We start from the raw sequence: 18,577 nt of genomic DNA, 5'->3' as shown, positions 1-18,577 counted from the left end.
GACCATCCTGTAATATGTACATGTTTTTGCTGGTCCAATTTCATGCCTGCATATTTATGTTGTACTTTTTAGTTTATGCTTAGCAACTCGACCTGCTTTTTTGTAAGTTGGGTTTTTTTCATGCTTTGGAAACCAGGAAGTGCCATGTCGGTCTCCTAATATCCAGTGTCTTTCTCCCACAAAAAGAAATTGTGTCCTTGGGTATTTATAGAAAGCAGCAGCTCTCTTAATTACCTTTTTAAGGTTAAATGTTCACTCTTTATCAGGTTTCAAATTAGAACATCTCTACATTCTTTGCAGTTCTTCTGAATTCCTTTGTTACTATGTTATTAACCTTCCTCTCCCTTTCCACTGATTTTAACTGCTCTCAGCCAAGTTTTTCACATTTCTTTCCTTATAGTCAGGGAATACTTTTCCCTTTAACTTTGAATCAAGTAACTTGCAGTTACCTTTTATACTCTGGCACGAAAAATTACCAATAGTACATTCAAATATCTTCGAATTTTTGAAGGATTATTCCTTTCAAAAATTATGGGTTTCTAATTAAATACCCTATGGGTCCAAGTCCTGTGTTGTTAAGAATTCTGCTAGTTCTTTTAGCTATTTAAAAACAACAACAAAACAAAACAGCAACAGAAAAATCCACAAGCTATAAAAAATTTAAAGTTCCTTTAAACTGTTTCTACTGGATTTGTGATCTGTATTTAATCAGTAAATACAGCATACTATACGTGACTGTGCAGTATTTTCCACAAAATGTCAAAGTCTTACCTGGTTTCTATAATTATACTTGTCTATGAGCTTCTGTTACCATCCCCTTATTGTAAATGCAGGTAGACACAGTGGGAAGAAATTATGATGTCTGACTCCAGTTCAGAAGGCTGAATGACTTTTTTATTATAATTATACTATAATACATTAATATCCTATTTAAAAGAAATACTAAAACTACATACCTACTTTCTATCATATCTAACCACTTACATTTTGTGACCCTCTCCCGAGAGTTAAGACACAATAGATCTGTTTAGCTATCAAGCTCAAACAATTTTCACTAGAATTTAATCAAATAATCACCTTAAGTAAACAATTCTCAAAAAAAATTCCGCATAGGAAAACAAGGAACAGAAATAGAATTTTTTTTTCTCTTTCTTTCCTCTGTGCTCCTCTATGAAAAAATCCTGAGAGAAAAAAGAATGTGCCTACCACATCCCCTTAAACCTTTTACTTAATGTTGGTTTTTTTCCCCTTCCTCTGTCTTCTCCTGACTTTCTCTCCTTCCCACTCAATTTGATTTTTGCATACATTCTATTTGTACATGTTAGCTGAAATTACATCATATGGTTAAGGAAGGCAAAACAGCAAGGTGACACCCTCTTACATCCATGCATTTATTGTTGTATTGAATCTATAATTGTCCAAGCTTTGTTTGTCCAAGAGGAACCCCAGAAACCCCACATGATCATTTAATTCAGCTCCTTTGACTGAGGTTCCTGGGATTCATTACCTATCTGGTATATCTGATTTGGGTGATACAAGGAACAGTCCATAATTTCTACACAGAACACCAACAAAAGTTCTGCTTGTTCACGTGATAGTTACAGCTTTCCTTCTCTATCATTGGCTTAACTTCTGGTATTCATGTGAGCTCCTGGTGCAAACATTTTTCCCATCTATTTTTGATCAATTTTTGTTCAGAAAGATGCCACTATTATTTATAACAGCCTAGGTAGAGATTGCCCTAAATTAGTCTAGTGGACACCAGAGAAACAGGAGACTGGATTTTATTTGGTATGTCCAATGAGTTAACTGTTTTCATGAGTCATCTATTCCATTGTCTTCTAAATTTTCTCCTCTATGTATCTTCTGTATATTTGCCTATATTTTTATTGTTTCAGATTTGAATAAATTTGAATTACAGCTCAATTAAATCTTTTTAAAAGCAGAAAAATGACGAAACAGCTGAGTGAACTTGCGAGTTTCTGTTTGGATATGAGAAATGCCCTCATTCATCTGGAAATATGAATGCAACCTTGAGAAATATTTTTTTCCTTGCTATTGTTACTAAGGTTATTAAATCTCTAAAACAGTTTTTTCAAAGTAGCATATAGCTTTAGTAATTATGGTATTGAGTTGTGATGCTAGAATATACATAGGACATTTTTGCAAATGATGTTCATATTTATCCATTTAAAATATTTAATTTCTTGACATTCAGCTGTAACTCTGAATATCTCTAGTTTTAAAACTGTCAAGCAGAAATAAAATAGCGTTTCCAACCTGGAAAAGTTAAACTGTGCAGTTGTCACTTGCACTGTGAAGCAGCTTTTCTACTTTCCCAGCATGATTTATAGTTTTAATGTTTAATTTTCTTTTCTGTCAGACAAAAACTGCTCCACGGATATTGATGAATGTTCCTCCAAGCCCTGTAAAAATGGAGGCCATTGCCATGATTTGATTGGTGAATTTTACTGTAGCTGTTTGCCAGGTAAGAAGTCACATGTCATTTAGTTGAGAAATGGTCTGTGGTATTCAAAAAAGAAACAGTTTTTTAATAAGCACACATCTAAGTAGTAATTTATTTTGCTTGAAAAGAGAGAAGGATGAACGGGTATTCCTTAAACATATGCTACAATTGTTATGCAGGTGGTGTTAGCAGAATTTATTTACAGAATATAACTTGTATTCTGGAAGTCCTGCCTTCCAAACCTATGAACAGGGAGCCTTAACAATCAACCAACTCTGCCAGTAGCATGATTTTGTTTCCATCTTTTCTACTAGCAAAAGTTATTTTTAAAATTTCTGACAGAAAACACGGACAAGCTACACAGTAGTTGTCATAGGGGTTGCTGCAATGGGTTGACCCTGGCTGGGAGCTGGGTGCAGTCAGTTAATCACACATAATTTCCATTGCTTCTTCTTCTTCTTCAGGGGGGGGACTCCTCATGCTCTTCCCTTGCTCCAGTGTGGCTGCCTCCCAGGGAGAGAGTCCTCCAAGAACTTTTCTAATATGAGTTCCTTTCCATGGCCTGCAGTTCTTTACAAACTGCTCCAGCATGGTTCCCTTCCACTGAGTGCAGTCCTTCAGGAGCTGCCGGCTCCAGTGTGGTTCCCCCACAGGGCCACAGTTCCTGCCAGGAAACCTGCTCCAGTACAGGCTTCTCTCTCCATGGGGCCACAGGTGCTGCCAGAAGCTTGTTCTAGTTCAGGCTTCCCACAGGAAAGGTCACAGCTTCCTTTGGACATCCTGTTTTGTCACAAGGTCATCCATGGGCTGCAGGTGGATCTCTGATCCACCATGGACTTCCATGGACTGCAGGGGCACAGATGCCTCACCACAGGCTGCAGGGGAATCTTGCACTGGTGCCTGCAGCACCTCCACCCTCTCCTTCTGTACTGATTTTGGTGTCTACAGAGCGGTTTCTCTTGCAATCCTCACACTTTTTTTCTGGCTGGAGTTGCCCAGTTCATTTCCCCCCCCCCCTCATCTTAACTGTTATCCCAGATGTGCTACCACTGTCACTGATGGGCTCAGCCTTGGCCAGCAGTGGATCATCCTGGAGCTGGCTGGCATTGACTCCATCAGACCAGGGGGAAGTTTCTGGCAGCTCCTCAGAGAAGCCACCCCTGTACCTACCCCCCACTGAAACACTGCCATGCAAACCCAGTTCAGTTGCTTGCAGTGATGAGAGATGCCAGCAATATCTGAATTTGTCAAAACGAGTAGATCAATTTTTCTATCTTTATGTGACATACAAAATTTTGCTCACAGAATCACAGAATCAGTTAGATTGGAAAACCCTTATTTGCTGAGTCCAACAAATAAACAGTATCTTACTGAGATATGAACCTATATGCTTCAGTGTGGCTTTTCAGTGTGGATTGGTGCAACAGGCAAGAATTTACACATTGAAATGTAGTCTCTTTTAATATAACCAGCGAATTTAATATGTGACACTTGCATAACATAACTGATTTTTTTTATCCCCTGCTTTCTTTTTTGTGGGCTGACTGGTTTTCAGCCAATTGGAAAGTAGTGAGCAAAACATGAAGCAATAGTACTCTTTCACTTGTAGTTTTTTAATATTCTTAAGTCAGTTACATTGCATTAAACTTTGTTCTACAATGTCAAGATAACAATGTAAGGATAAAATGATCAAGCTTGTATTTAGACCAAAATATTTACTTAAAGTGGATAGGCAAAATAAGTGGTTTAAAATTTTTATGTCCCTATAAGAGCTATATGGGTTTTTAAAATATATACAAGCTATTTCAAGCCTCATGTACAGATACTTTGGAAGTTATTGATGTGTGGAATACAAGAACTCACAGCCAACACTGCCACTAAGTAATAGTATAAGGGCATGAATATAATTTGAATATATGTATAAATATTTGTGTACATTACTATATATAGAAGTATATGTATATGTGTATTATACACGTGCATACATATACATACTCATACTATCTTTTAAGACATGACTCTTACAATAGACTTTCAAGATGAAGAAAATTGAAGGTTTATTATTACTGCTAATATTATTATTGTAATTATTTGTTTTGGCTAATTTTTTTAAGGCTGAATTCTTATATGGTGCTGTAATAAGATAGTGTTACTTTTTCAGTTGCAAAGACTGTGACTATATTTCATCATTCCTTCCATTGTGGATAAACCAAATGTCACATCTCATTTTGTCAGTGTAGTTTGTTTTGTGAAATCACAAACACAACAATAAGTATGAAAACATCTTCCTGTTAAACTTAAAAACTGAGATCATATGCATGAAATGAATACTGAAATGCTGTAAGAAGTACACATATGAAATCTCAGACTATAAACATTTTCTATTACCATTTTGAACACTTGTTAGATACAGTCTTTGTGAAGAATTTACCCATCTGCAAAATGCAGGATGAAAAGCAATGGTTTAGACAGTCTTTAGGATTGCATAAAGGCGGTATAGCACCTGAAGGACAGCACAAAGGAATTTCAGCTAATAAATGTGCTTTATTGGGAATTCAATTTAAATGGCTTTCTGCAAATGCATGCAGTATGGGGAATTTACAGGAGGAGTTGGGAGATAGGTGCATGCCTGCATGTCTATGATATTATTGGCACCACAGGGACACAGCAGAATGACTCCTATGACTGAAGTGTTGTAATGGAAGGATAAAGGCTTTTTGGGAAGGGCAGACAAGGCAGATGAGGAGGCAGTGTTTGCACTCTGAGTCAATGTCCAGCTGGAATGCATGGAGCTTTGCCTGGTGATGGATGAGGAATCAACTAAGAGCTTATGAGTCAGGATTAAAGAAAGGGCAGGGACGGGTGACATTTCAGTAAGAGTATGGTACAGGCTCTTCCACCAGGGAGTCCAAGTGGTTGAGGCCCTCTGCAGAGAGAAGGGAGGAGCCTCACATTCACAAACCCTAGTCCTAATAGAGGACTTCAACCATTCTGGGTTTGTGTGGCCAGATTTTAGGAGCTGAGGGGCTACAGAGACATCAGAGGAAAGATCTTAATCAGGATTACTTACTACTCAGTATAAAACTAAAGAACTACTAGTAGATTACAGCATAACATAAAAAAGTGCACTATATCAAGGGACCAACATTAAAGCTAGAGAAAGAAATAGTATTGATTAGGAGTTGAATGTGACTTACCACTGAAATGACAATAATGTTCACAGATTCCTTCACTTAATATCTGGAGAGTAACAATGAAGCATCCCTACTCATGGGAGAAACTCTACACAGATCCAGGAAAATGTACAGGTTTCTGCTTTGTGAAAGTTTGGTGTTGCTTTTGTAGTCATAAAAGGAGGTATCAAAAGGTCAGTCAAAAATCTGACTTATTATCCCAGCTCTCACTTAAACATTAAGATATTCATTGGCAGCTGGGAGATGCCAGACCAGTGTTAACTCCGTGGCACCAAAATAACTCACTAGAAGACAGCTTGTCCTACTTGAGTTACCTGACTGGTTAACAAATAACAGATAAATCCTTGTAGGGGGTGAGATGCCCTGCTACAGACTTGTGGAACTGCATCTGAATTACTGTATCTAAGTTTTGCATTCTCTGCTAAAAGAAGGACATTACCTTACAGAGGCAAGCCTAGCAAAGGGCCTTGAAAATGGGGAACGTGATATACAAAGAGACACTGAAGTAATGTTCACCCTGTTCACCCTGAAGAAAAGGCTGAGAGCATTTGTTGGAGTTTACTGCTACCTCCTGGAAGGATACAGAGAAGACAGAACAAAGTTTTTCTTACAGGTCAAAATTCTCTCAGGGCAAGAGGTAATGGACACAAGTCAGTATGTAGGAAAATTCAACATTAAGGTGAAAAAAAAAACCAAAACAAAACCAACAGCACTATGAAAGTAGTTAACCACTACTTTCATGGGACATATTTTCTCAAAAACTTGTGGTATCCCCATCTATGGAATCACAGTTGCTTACTGACAGGACAGTTCCCTTAGCTACCTGATCGAGCTGGGATTTCTGTGAGTGGGTATTAGACTAGATGGCCTCAAGACATCATTTCCAACTCAAGTTTTCCTGTGATTCTATTAATAAATAAGGAATCTTTGCCCAGTTTTACTTTATAAATGTAATACTTTAAGGTGACTTTGAATTTAACTAACTGTACCTACACAAAGTCTTTAAGGCTATAAACCTTTTGACCAGATCTAAAAAAATTCTGCATATTCTTAATTATGGTGCCACATTTTATCAAGTTTGTGGCTGAAAAGAAGTATTTGTTTACATGCAATGTTTTTCCAAGCCCGGATTTTTATGAATATTCAAGAATTTATCAACTATCACTTTTTTCATGAATATTAATTTTTTATTACACTAGAAAATGGTTACCTATGTATATTGAATTTAAAAAAGGGGTGAAACAAAGTTAAAAACAGGGGCTATATTTTATGACAACAGTAGTCTTTCATCTGGAAACCAGGCCTTGAAATGGTCAATTAGAGAATCACAGTTTGAGAAAGAACTGAGGAACCTCTTTCTAAAATTTATACGATGTCTATGGGCAATATTTATGTGATATTTAAGGAAATTTTAATTTACAAGATGCTGGATTTTTGCAATATATTCAGAAAGGCATCACATTTGCTCAATGCATTATAGTAAATTCCTTATGGAAAAGTGAAGACCTTTTAAGTTTGTAGAAAAAAAGCATGAGGGAATCCTAGAAACACAAAAAAACTTTTACCAGTTGACATTGCATTTCTCTATTTGTTACCACAGAATGGGATATAACTAGAGAATTTATTTGGAAATTTTGGTAAAGGATTAGACAAGCTCACAACCAAAGTATCTGTAAGTCAATACTAAAGAATCCTTTGACTTTTAAAACACCGGAATGTTTGGAGGTTTCAAAGGGAACAGACAGCTAGAAGTTGCTAAACTAATAATCTCTCCCTAAACAGTCTCTCTTTTTCTGCTCTCAGACAGTTGTAGGCTGGATGCACAGTTTTTCTCTTTTAGAAAACATTACATCTACTACACAATTTTGTTCCCATCCCTATTTGTGCCTCAGTGATGTATTATCCCTGCTATAGTTAACTGAATACATAATTTTTTTTTAATGGGATTACTGGATGATTAGCATGATTGCTAAAGGAGACTGATTTTGAAGCAGAAAATCCTATCAGCTGATGGATTCAACCTAAAATCAATTTTTCTTCAACTTAATACACTGAATCAAAGGAGCAGTACTTCTGATTAAGAGTAAACATGCACACAGAGAAATTGTAAATCAAATTCTTCCTCTTTGGAAGGTGTTGCTGTTATTAAAGTTCAGTGTACCATGAAATAAGACTGTACTTTCTTTCAAACCTTTCTGGCAACCCTTGTTATGAAGTAGATGCTTATACATTAAAGTTTTTACTCCAGGAAGAGACCTCAGAAAAACTATTGCATGCTGTGACTCAAAAAATAAAGTGAATCATCAAGATTACAGATGAAAAAAGTTTACAAAATCATTCAATTCTTCACACTGCTGCTGCACAATGATCCCTAGCATAGAATTTGTAATGATATTTTTTGCTTTGATTTCAAAGTTGCTTGATCAGAAAGTGCAGCATTTTTCACATGAAGCTATCGCTCTGCTTGCCAAAAAGACTACCTGATGCGTAGCTTAAAATTCCAATTCTCTGTTTCTTGCTCCAAGTCACAATTCACCTATGCAATTTGTAAGTAATGTTTTTCTTCTACCTAACATCCTAACTTGTACTGGGATAAAATTCTTTCTAAACAAGTCCATTTAATCAGCTGTAGAAAGGGTGTTCAGCAGACTGACACAGAAGATACTTTGAGCATTCATATAACAAATAGTACAGAATTGCTTGTAGAAGTAGTTAGTGGGCTCAATATTTTAGGGAAACAGAGGCCAATATATTTGCATGATGTCTCTTTTTCAAAGACTTAATACTTAGACTTCTGTAGGCAGTCACATTCATGACATTTGTGTTGGCTCTTAATCCAGGATGAAGGCTGAGACCACCTAAAGTCAGAGATGTTGGAGGAGCAGAGGTTATGTGAATGGGTCTCCAGGACCTGCCATTTTTACTGCCCCTTGCAAAAGCAGTATCTGGAAACAGTGTGTCATAGGGAACATTATTAGGGGTCCTTCCCAAGAGATTTTCCTCACATTTATTTATTTATTTATTTATTCCATATGCTAGTATTTTTTTCTCTGATAGCTGTAAAATGTTAAATATTTTTTTAGTCACTCCAGTAATTCTTCTGTGGCTTTGAGAATCTTAGTGTATTAAGATATTTTTCTAATAGAGATATTCCTGAGCATGTCCAGTCATTTGTTACCACTAAAGGTGTGATTGTTTACTTCATTTTTTCATGGAGCCCTTTACAATATTAGTTAAACTTCAAAGGTTTTTTACATTATGTGTAACAATTTATCAATAAATTACCTAGCTGAAAAAAAGCAGCAATTCTAAAATTGGCACAAGTTGGGAGTTCCCTTTTATAAAGAAAAAGAATTCAGAAGTGTTCTACATTATTTTCAACATTAGGAAGCACAAAAAAAATAATCATTGAAGGCCATTCTTTACTTTTTCACTCTGGAAAAAAGCCCCTGATCTCATTATCAGAAAAGAAAGACTGGATAATACACAAAAAAAAAAAGAATATTTAATGGGTATTCCCCCCAAACTAAGAATGGATTGGATCTACGTACATGGTCTGGTTGAGATAGAACTACACCCTTTCATAGAAGTTGTTACATTGTGTTTTAGATTTGTGACCAAAGCCGTGTTGCTAACTCGAGAATGTTTTGGCTGTTGCTGAGCAGTACTTGCACAGCATCACGACATCTCTGTTTCTCATTTTGCCCTGACAGTGAGAAGGCTGGATGACCCCAATGGACTAAAGAGATATTCTATTCCATATGCAATGATATAGTCAGCCATAAAATCCCAGAAAGAGTTTTCTAAAGTAGCTGTTGCTAGAGACCATATGGCCATTGTGGGGAGGTGAAGAGTGCCTTTGCATTACTTGGTGGAGCTTTTTTCTTGGGTTTTTTTTTGGTAACCCACTAATTTGTCCTTATCGTGACTCACCATTTTTCTCACTTTTTCCTTTCCAACTCTCTATGTAAATCAAATTTTGAGATATACATACTTTTTTCTATTTCCATGATTTTCACTAGAAAAACAAGAGAACAGTGCAGAGAAGTCTTAAGTTTCCTCACTTGAAATTATCATACTTTTGGATTGAGTTGCCATGCATGTTTGAAGTTGTAATGCTAACCTTAATATACATGTTTCATGAAGACAAAATTCTTTGAGGTTTGCGTAAATAAAAATGCTGATGGAAAAGTGCACAATAGCTCATTCCTGTAGTGGATATGTGATTGCTCAGACATTGTGCATTCAAAGTGTGCACTATGATGTAACACTGAACTGTGCATTCTGTAATACACTGGCATCTGTACCTTCTATTTGTTCAAAATGCTCCCTGAAGCATAATAAAATTTAAAATTTTAAACCTAATCTTTATTATCTGTTCAAAATTGGACATAAAGGTATTAAGAGAAAATAAAGCTCTGCAATTTCTACTTCAGTGAGATTTCATTATATTATTCTTATAAAAATAAGCATTTAGTGAATTTTTACACTGAAAGACTGAAATATATAAAAGGCTGGTAAATTAAGAAGATGTAAAACAAGATACAATGATTTAAAAAAATATTGAAATAGATATACCTTTAATTAGTTTTAAAATGAAAATAAATGAAGAATGAAGAAGAAAATTTACACAATGACACTGAAAACCATTCATTATACATCAACACATACTATGTATATATACTTGCAAGGAAAAGGTGGAATCCAAAAGTACCATATGAAAATAGGAAGCAGGACAGGAAAAATGAGAAAAGCAACATACTTTGAAAAGCTCATTAAAAAGTCTCTTATACAACTTTGCTGTTAAGGCAGCCTGTGATGAAGAAAGAGAAATAAAATATGGAAAATTTCTTGATATTGTAAAAAGATACCTTATTAGGTGTAACAGCTTCATAAAGAAAGTTTATTTTTTTATAATTCCAATTTTCTACCTGTTTTCCTATTTTTCAGTATAGTCCTTCATGCCAGTGGTAAAATAAATTTTCCTGCAATAGAACAAGAAAAAATTGTCAACTTTCTCTCATTTTTTAAAAAAAATGTGCTGTCATTTATGAAGCTAAAAATACAGGGAAGAAAATTGATTAATAGCTCATTTGTAATGTCAATTCAATCCACCAACCCTAGCAGATGACTTAAAAATTTGACATTTTTCTAATAAAAACAACGCTATCTATTTCAAAGTGTCTAATAAGACATAGAGTTACTGCTACCAAAAGCAGACACAAAAGAGTGATGTCTTGAGGAACACTGTAATAACCCATTACAAATCCCCCAGGTAAGGAAATATCTCTATGACAGCGTTTAGCTTGAGTCTATTCATTTCTAAAAGTACTGTAATGGCAGTAACAGGATGGAAAGGAATGATTATGATACTAACTAGCTATTTTAAAGACCTGCTAAAACCATCATAGCTGTATTGCACAATTCACCAAAGTTATATCCTTTTATAAATTATTTATTTTGCCAATTGTGACTAATTTTTAATGTGCTGCTTCTTATGTTTGGTATCTCTATATTTTTATTTTTTCCTGATACATTATTGGAATATGTTCCCATGGTTAAGTGCCTCCTGGTTATAGAATGAGCCCATTCACTTCACATTTAATAAGAAATTAATAAGATTTACATTAATGTAATATCTGGCTCTTCTCTATCTTTTTCCATTTCTGACATTAGAAATACAAATAATATTTGTTTTCAGACATCATATTCTGGAAAACTGCTAAAAGTTTGGTCAATAGGCTTAAAATCATACATTTTGTGGAGGATTTTAAATGATAATCAAATTATTGTCTTTTCTATATGTTAGTATGCTATACCTACTAAACATATTTTTTCGATGTTTGATTTATATGTTTAAAAATTGTTTATTCCAAAATTTCTAATTCTGAAAAGTAGATAATTAATAGGTTACTTGTCCACCACATATCTAAATGCATTCAAATTTCTAATACAGGATCTAAAGGTTTTCAAATTATGATCTGCTATGTTGTTTGACCATCTCTGATTTTAAAAGAAAGTAATAATTCAGAAGTGCATTTTTATAGCCAAAACTGAAACACTCTTTATTCTACTGCCATTTCTAAAGAAATATTAACAGTCTTTATTTTGGATATGATTTATTATTTTTCTTTGAAATTTCCACTCATTAAATTCTTCATCTATGTTTTTGGTCTGTCTTTATGCTTTTCTACCTTTCTCTAAAATAACTTCCTTATTTGACAACCCATTTTCCAAGTAATTTTCTGGTCCTACAATGTACTGAAAAATAATTAGTATTTGTTCAGTTTTGATAATCTATGTCTCTACTTGCATTAATAAGGAGTAAAAATATTGTATAAAATTCTCAACAAGTAAGAGAATTTCTTTACCAGACCTTCATCAAAGTTTGCTGCTGTTGCTTTATGTGGTTTAATCACCATTTTTTTCTTTACTTACCTATTACTAAAATCAATCCCTTTTCCCCCCCAGTTTTCTAGTAACATATGGTGTTCTAATCAGATGAGAAATGAACAATCATATTTGGATTTCATATTACCTTTAAAATTTACAAAAAACAGACTAGAAAATATATGATAGATGACAGGGAATATCTATGTGCTTTGTCTCTGTCCAACAGATTGCATATCAGCAAATTCTAAGTAGTTCAACCCCAAAATTTTGCTTGCTACTGCCTGCCAATCTTAATTCCATGAATGGCATGAACAGCAAGCCAATGTGTGTTTGTTTTTATTTTCAAATTTTTCTTCCTAAATTCTACTTAAAAGTCTTTTACAGTCCTGAGGAAATGCATACCTGACTTTATATGGTATTTGAAACCATTCTCTTTTCAATAAAGTCATTGAACTTATTTTCTGTAGCAAATTAATTCATCTCTAAAATAAGAATATTGAACTGAAGAGTTCTTTATTTAATCCACTATTGTATTACACAATGGGCGGCAGCTGATCCTTTTATCTCCTTATTCTCGACACATGAAATCTGAAAGCACGCAATATCTCTGAGATGCAACTGAGGAAGAACGGCAACATTGCCTGTTGCAGCAGATAGGCCTGCTAGGCCCCTCTGGAGATTAGCTGCCTAAGGGTAGAGAAAATGCATAGTCATGCTGACTAGCAAAAGAACCCCTTTTCCCGCGCCTCAGACCCTCTGTTATCTTCCTGTAAGACAATAGGTCAATTTGCACCCTGACCCACACCATTGGACCATTTCTCAAAACCCCTGTACCCTATAAAAACCCCTCAGTTTCCCTAGCTCGTTGGAAGAAAGCTGTCCCTGAACCCTTCACGGAAGATGAAATAAAGATCCTCCGGTGGAACCTCACACAGCGCTCCCCGTCTCTCTCTCCCTGCGTCTGCCCGAGGCACCCCAGCAAGCCTAAGAGCTGAAATCACTTCTAAAAGAGCTGAACACTGCTTAAGAGCTGCATATCACTACAACAGCTTGCTGGGGCTAGCCTGTGCCTGGGAGCTCTGCCAAAGGTGCTTGGGCAGGAGGGTGTGCAGATACCCTTCTCACCCTAGAACACCAAGGCAGCCGGACCAACTGAGCACCACCGGGACCAAAAACAATAATCTGGCCGCCCAACCGGGAAGATAAAACCCACCAGAGCAGCCTTCTTCGCGAAGAGTAACTGCCTTGGGTCCGGCCAGAATCCTTCTGAAGATAACTTCTCCGTTATAGAAGAAATTTTCTGCAGAAGGTGTCTGAATGACCCTCTTTGTCCAGCCCTGAGGAATCAGACAGTGGCAGACCACCCTCCAGCAGCTTCCGACCCACATTTGGCTGAGGAGTAAGTATATTACAGCCTTTTTTCGCGCGCTTTTTCATTTGGGTCCCTTTTTCTTTTTCTTTTGTTTTTTTTCCTCTTTTTACTGCTGGGAGGGGAAAGGGAATAATAATATTATGGGATTAAAAAATAGTAAATTAAAACAACCCCAGAACGAGAGAGACGTATATTTAGAACTCTTAGAAATTCTTTCCTTTAATAATTCTTCTTTATCTAACCCTAAACTTTTGAAACCTAACTTAAAAAAGTTTATAAAATGGATAATTTCACAGTTTCCTGATACTAATACACACTCCATAACCTTGGATTCTTTTTGGGACTCTGTGGGCATACAAATATATACTTCCCAAATTAATGGGGATTTCTCTGTTACACGATTCTTACCTATTTTTCACAAAATTACCAAAGCGGTAGAAAAAAGAAATAGGACGGGTTCTGCGGCAGAAGCAGTTCCAGCCTTATCTCTCCCACCAGCTTGTTCCCTTTCAAGTGCTAATACCTTATCTACAAACCCGGACTCCAGGGAGGGCGGGCCCCAGCTCACCCCTGCCGCTTCTGCTCCGCCCCTGCCCTGCCCCCCCGGGATTACCGCGGCCCCCAGCACCCGCCCGCCTCCTCCACAAGCCCCCCCGTCCCCCTCCCCCGCGCGGTCCCCGCCCACCCAGCCCGCGCGGTCCCCCTTCTCCCCCTCCCCCGCGCGGTCCCCGCCCACCCAGCCCGCGCGTCCCCCGCCTTCCCCCTCCCTCGCGCGGCTACCAAACCCTTCCTGTGTGCCTGCTAAGCCTCCGGAGGTCTCTTGTCTCAAGTGTGGTCAACACCCCGCACCCACGATATCTCCGAATGCAACTGTATCTGTTCCTGCTGTTACCCACCCCACCCCCCCGCCGGTCCCTTCGCTCCAGACCCTACAGCCTCAAACCTGCCCCAGCTGTGCTGTCGATAGCCACGCCTTGCAGTCTTCTTCCCAGCACCCCACACCCTTGCAAAATGCCATTCCAAAACGCCAGAAAAAACACTCCTCATCTGAGGATAGTAGTGATAGTGAGTACAGTTCTGACACAGATGATTTGGATCCATGGGCTTCAATTAAGATGGAAGCCACCCGGGCAGGGGATTGGGAGTTGGCACAAAGAATTTCTGCCTTCCCTGTAACTTATTCTAAGGGAAAAAGAGGGGGTTCCTCCACTAAGATTACGTGGGAACCCAATACAAACAAAGAGCTCATTGAACTTCGAAAAGTAGCCAAAGAACATGGCAGAAACTCACATATTTTTAAAAATTTTCTGGAGGCAATCTTTTCATCACACGTCTTAATACCACATGATGTTAAAAATATTGCTCATTGCCTCCTATCCCCAGCAGAATACATGTTATGGGAAAGGCATTGGAAAAAACAATTAAAAACATTATCAGACACATATGCAAGAGATCCTAATAGGCAAGATTTCTCAGTTGAACAGCTGGCTGGAGAAGGCAATTTGCAGAAACCTTCAGAGCAAGCTAAAACTTTGTCTGAGGCAGTAATACAAGACCTGGCTATCGCAGCAAAAACCTCCCTACTTCTCACCCCAGATGACTCTATCCCTACCCAACACTTCTCTAATATTAAACAAGGAATAGATGAAAGCTTTATTAAATTTGTGGACAGAATTAAAGATGCTCTGGATAAACAAATAGAGAGCACAGAGGCAAGAAAAGAACTGTTATGCAAACTTGCCATGAGCAATGCTAATGAGCAATGTAAAAACATTCTGAGAGCCTTACCTTTGGACACAGAACCTACCATAGAACAAATGGTGGAAAGTTGTACCCGACACCTTTCCACTGAAAATACAGTAGCACAAGCAGTTGCTAAGGGCATTGCAGAAGGAGTTTCCGGTGCATTTGCAGTAGTGACTTCCAAAGACCAGACCCGCTGCTTCCACTGTGGTAACTTTGGACATTTTATAAAAGACTGTCCAGAAAGGTCACCTATCCAAATTCCCCGTAATACCTACCAGAAACACCAAAACCGGCCACGCTTTCAGCAGCGTTCGGGAAACTACCAGCGGAGCGTGGTCGGGCTCCACGCCAAGACAACAAATCAAAAGCCATGCAGACCCAACCATGCATCATTCCAGGAGAAGCCACCTCACACGAAGGGGATCCAGCATACAGAGCAATACAGACGGGAACCCGACGTCAGCTGGTAACTGCTTTATCCATTGACTTAAAAAAGAGGGATGTTTATCGTGTCCCAACTGGCAAATATGGGCCAAAAGGAGGTCCTTTTGACATCTTAATTATAGGTGATACTGTTAATTGCCCAAATGAAATTTTTGTTTTTCCAGCAGTACAAACAGTGTACCCGGGTCAAGAAATATTGGTTCAGCTGTGCTGCACAGACTTACCATATTTTCTTTTAAAGGGAACTCCAATTGCACAAGCCTTTCTACTCCCCAGAAATCACAAGGAACAGCTTCCCCTCAACCCTATAGCAATGTGGGCACAGGTTTTGGGACCTAATAGGCCTACCATCGAGTGCGGCCTGTCCTGCAAAGGGGAGAAGACCCACCGACTAGGTCTCCTGGACTCGGGCGCTGACGTAAGTCTTGTGGCACGTTCAGAATGGCCAGCAAACTGGGAACTGGAACCCGTACTAGGTATGATTTCAGGGATTGGTGGTGCCACAGCTTCCATGCGAAGCAAGCACAACATCCTCGTCGAAGGACCTGAAGGCAAGCTGGCTACTGTCCGTCCATTTGTGGTAAGGGCCCCCGTCACCCTTTGGGGAAGGGATGTTCTATCCCAATGGGGAGCCTCTCTACAAATTCCCAGTCAGGATTTCTAATTGGGGCCACTGAGGAGCGCGTACTACCAGACACCCCTCAGATCACCTGGAAATGCCAGACCCCGATCTGGAAAGAACAGTGGCCCCTGCCTAAGGTAAAACTACGCGCACTACAAGCCCTCGTAGAGGAACAGCTTGCCAAAGGTCACATCGTCGAGACCACCAGCCCTTGGAACACCCCCGTCTTTGTACTGCGAAAGCCTGGAACGGACAGGTGGAGGCTCCTCCAGGACCTGCGTAAAATCAATGAGGTAATTGAGGACATGGGCCCTCTTCAGCCTGGACTGCCTTCACCATCAATGTTGCCTCGAGACTGGTCACTTGCCATCATAGATATTAAGGACTGTTTCTTTAGCATCCCACTGCACCCCCAGGACGCTCCACGGTTTGCTTTTTCAGTCCCCTCTCTTAACAGAGAGGCTCCACTCAAAAGGTATCATTGGCTTTTTCTTCCCCAAGGTCTCAAGGTCTCGCCTACTATATGCCAATGGTATGTTTCTCGTGTTTTGTCTCCCGTTCGGAGCCTATTTCCAGAGGCAATTATTTACCACTATATGGACGATATCTTGATTTGTGCATCAGACAAAGCCTACCTGGACAAAGCAGTTACAAAGACTATTGAAACCATCGAAAAAGCAGGGTTCGAAATCCGGGAGGACAAAATACAGTACACCAACCCATGGACTTATCTTGGATTCCTGATCCGGGAGAGAACCATCGTACCCCAGCAGCTCGTCATCCGAGACGACCCAAAAACTCTGAGAGACTTACATAGCCTGTGTGGATCTATCAATTGGGTACGTCCTTTGCTAGGAATTACAACAGAGGACCTCGCTCCACTGTTCAACCTTCTCTGTGGCAGCAGAGACCTGGACTCTCCACGCACTCTGACAGCAGAAGCCCGAGATGCCATCACCAAAGTACAAGAAGCCCTATCTTCACACCAAGCCCATCGCTTCGAGCCCAGCCTGCCTTTCCAGTTCGTCATCCTGGGAAAAGCACCTCGGTTCCATGGACTGATTTTCCAGTGGGATACTCAGCTTCGAGACCCTTTGTTGATACTTGAGTGGATCTTTACAAATAACCAACTTACAAAGACAATTACCACCTTCCAAGAAATAATGGCACATTTAATAAAAAGGGCCAGAACTCGCCTCCGTTCTCTCGCAGGGTGTGAGTTCACATGCATACACTTGCCACTAACCAGTGGAGACCTGGAGCATTTGCTTCAGAATAATGAAAATCTCCAGTATGCCCTAGATAGCTATACAGGCCAAATTTCTACCCATATCCCAAAACATAAGCTTTTTAATATAACCTTTAATCTGACCCCAAAATTAGTACAAAGTAGAACACCTCTCAAAGCTCTAACAGTCTTTACAGACGGCTCAGGGTCATCCCACAAGTCTGTAATGACATGGAGAGACCCTAAGACTCAAAAATGGGAATCTGATGTCCAAATTGTGGAAGGGTCTCCACAGATTGCAGAGTTAGCAGCCGTTGTCAGAGCCTTTGAGAAATTCAAAGATGAACCTTTTAATCTCATTACAGATTCCTCATATGTAGCAGGTATAGCTATGAGGGCAGAACAAGCCCTTCTAAAAGATGTTCCCAATCCAAAGTTACACCAATTGATTTCTGCATTAATACGCTTAATCTCCCACAGAAAACAACCTTACTATGTAATGCATGTGAGGTCACACACTGACCTCCCAGGTTTCATTGCAGAAGGGAACAGGAAAGCAGATGCATTGGCCATGGCAATAGGGACTGCCAACATCCCAGACATCTTTGCCCAGGCAAAGTTGTCACATGCATTTTATCACCAAAATGTGCCTGCCCTGATCAGAATGTTTAAGCTCTCAAAAGATCAGGCCAAAGCTATTGTTGCCACCTGCCCAAACTGCCAAAGCTACCAGATACCATCTGTGGGAACAGGAGTCAACCCCCGAGGACTCAACAGCTGCCAGCTGTGGCAAACAGATGTCACTCACTTCCCACCTTTTGGAAGGTCAAAGTATGTACACGTGTCAGTTGACACATTTTCTGGAGCAGTGTTTGCATCATCTCATCCAGGAGAAACTGCACAGCACGCCATAAAGCATTTCCTCCTTGCCTTTGCTACCCTGGGAGTACCAAAACAGATCAAAACAGATAATGGACCTGCTTATGCCTCTCGTAAGTTAAAGGACTTCTTCAGTGAGTGGGGAATAGAACACAAGAAAGGCATACCTGCAAATCCCACAGGACAATCCATCATAGAGAGGACACATCAAACCCTCAAAAGAGTCCTCAAC

The 18,577-nt window shown here is 39.0% G+C and overlaps 1 protein-coding gene across 1 annotated transcript in view; it reads left to right on the top strand.

Annotated features, from left to right (window-relative positions):
• EYS (eyes shut homolog) overlaps positions 1 to 18,577 on the top strand; it is an 809,794-nt gene that overhangs the window by 282,663 nt on the left and 508,554 nt on the right. Inside the window, exon 15 of the mRNA XM_068183727.1 lies at positions 2,384 to 2,488. Coding sequence (XP_068039828.1) covers positions 2,384 to 2,488 — 105 coding nt within the window. The remainder of the gene's footprint in view (positions 1 to 2,383; positions 2,489 to 18,577) is intronic.

This window comes from Anomalospiza imberbis, chromosome 3, assembly GCF_031753505.1.
Source record: "Anomalospiza imberbis isolate Cuckoo-Finch-1a 21T00152 chromosome 3, ASM3175350v1, whole genome shotgun sequence".
NCBI lineage: Eukaryota > Metazoa > Chordata > Aves > Passeriformes > Viduidae > Anomalospiza > Anomalospiza imberbis.
The sequence above is the reverse complement of the archived record's forward strand: the minus strand, read 5'-3'. Positions and strand labels throughout refer to the sequence as shown.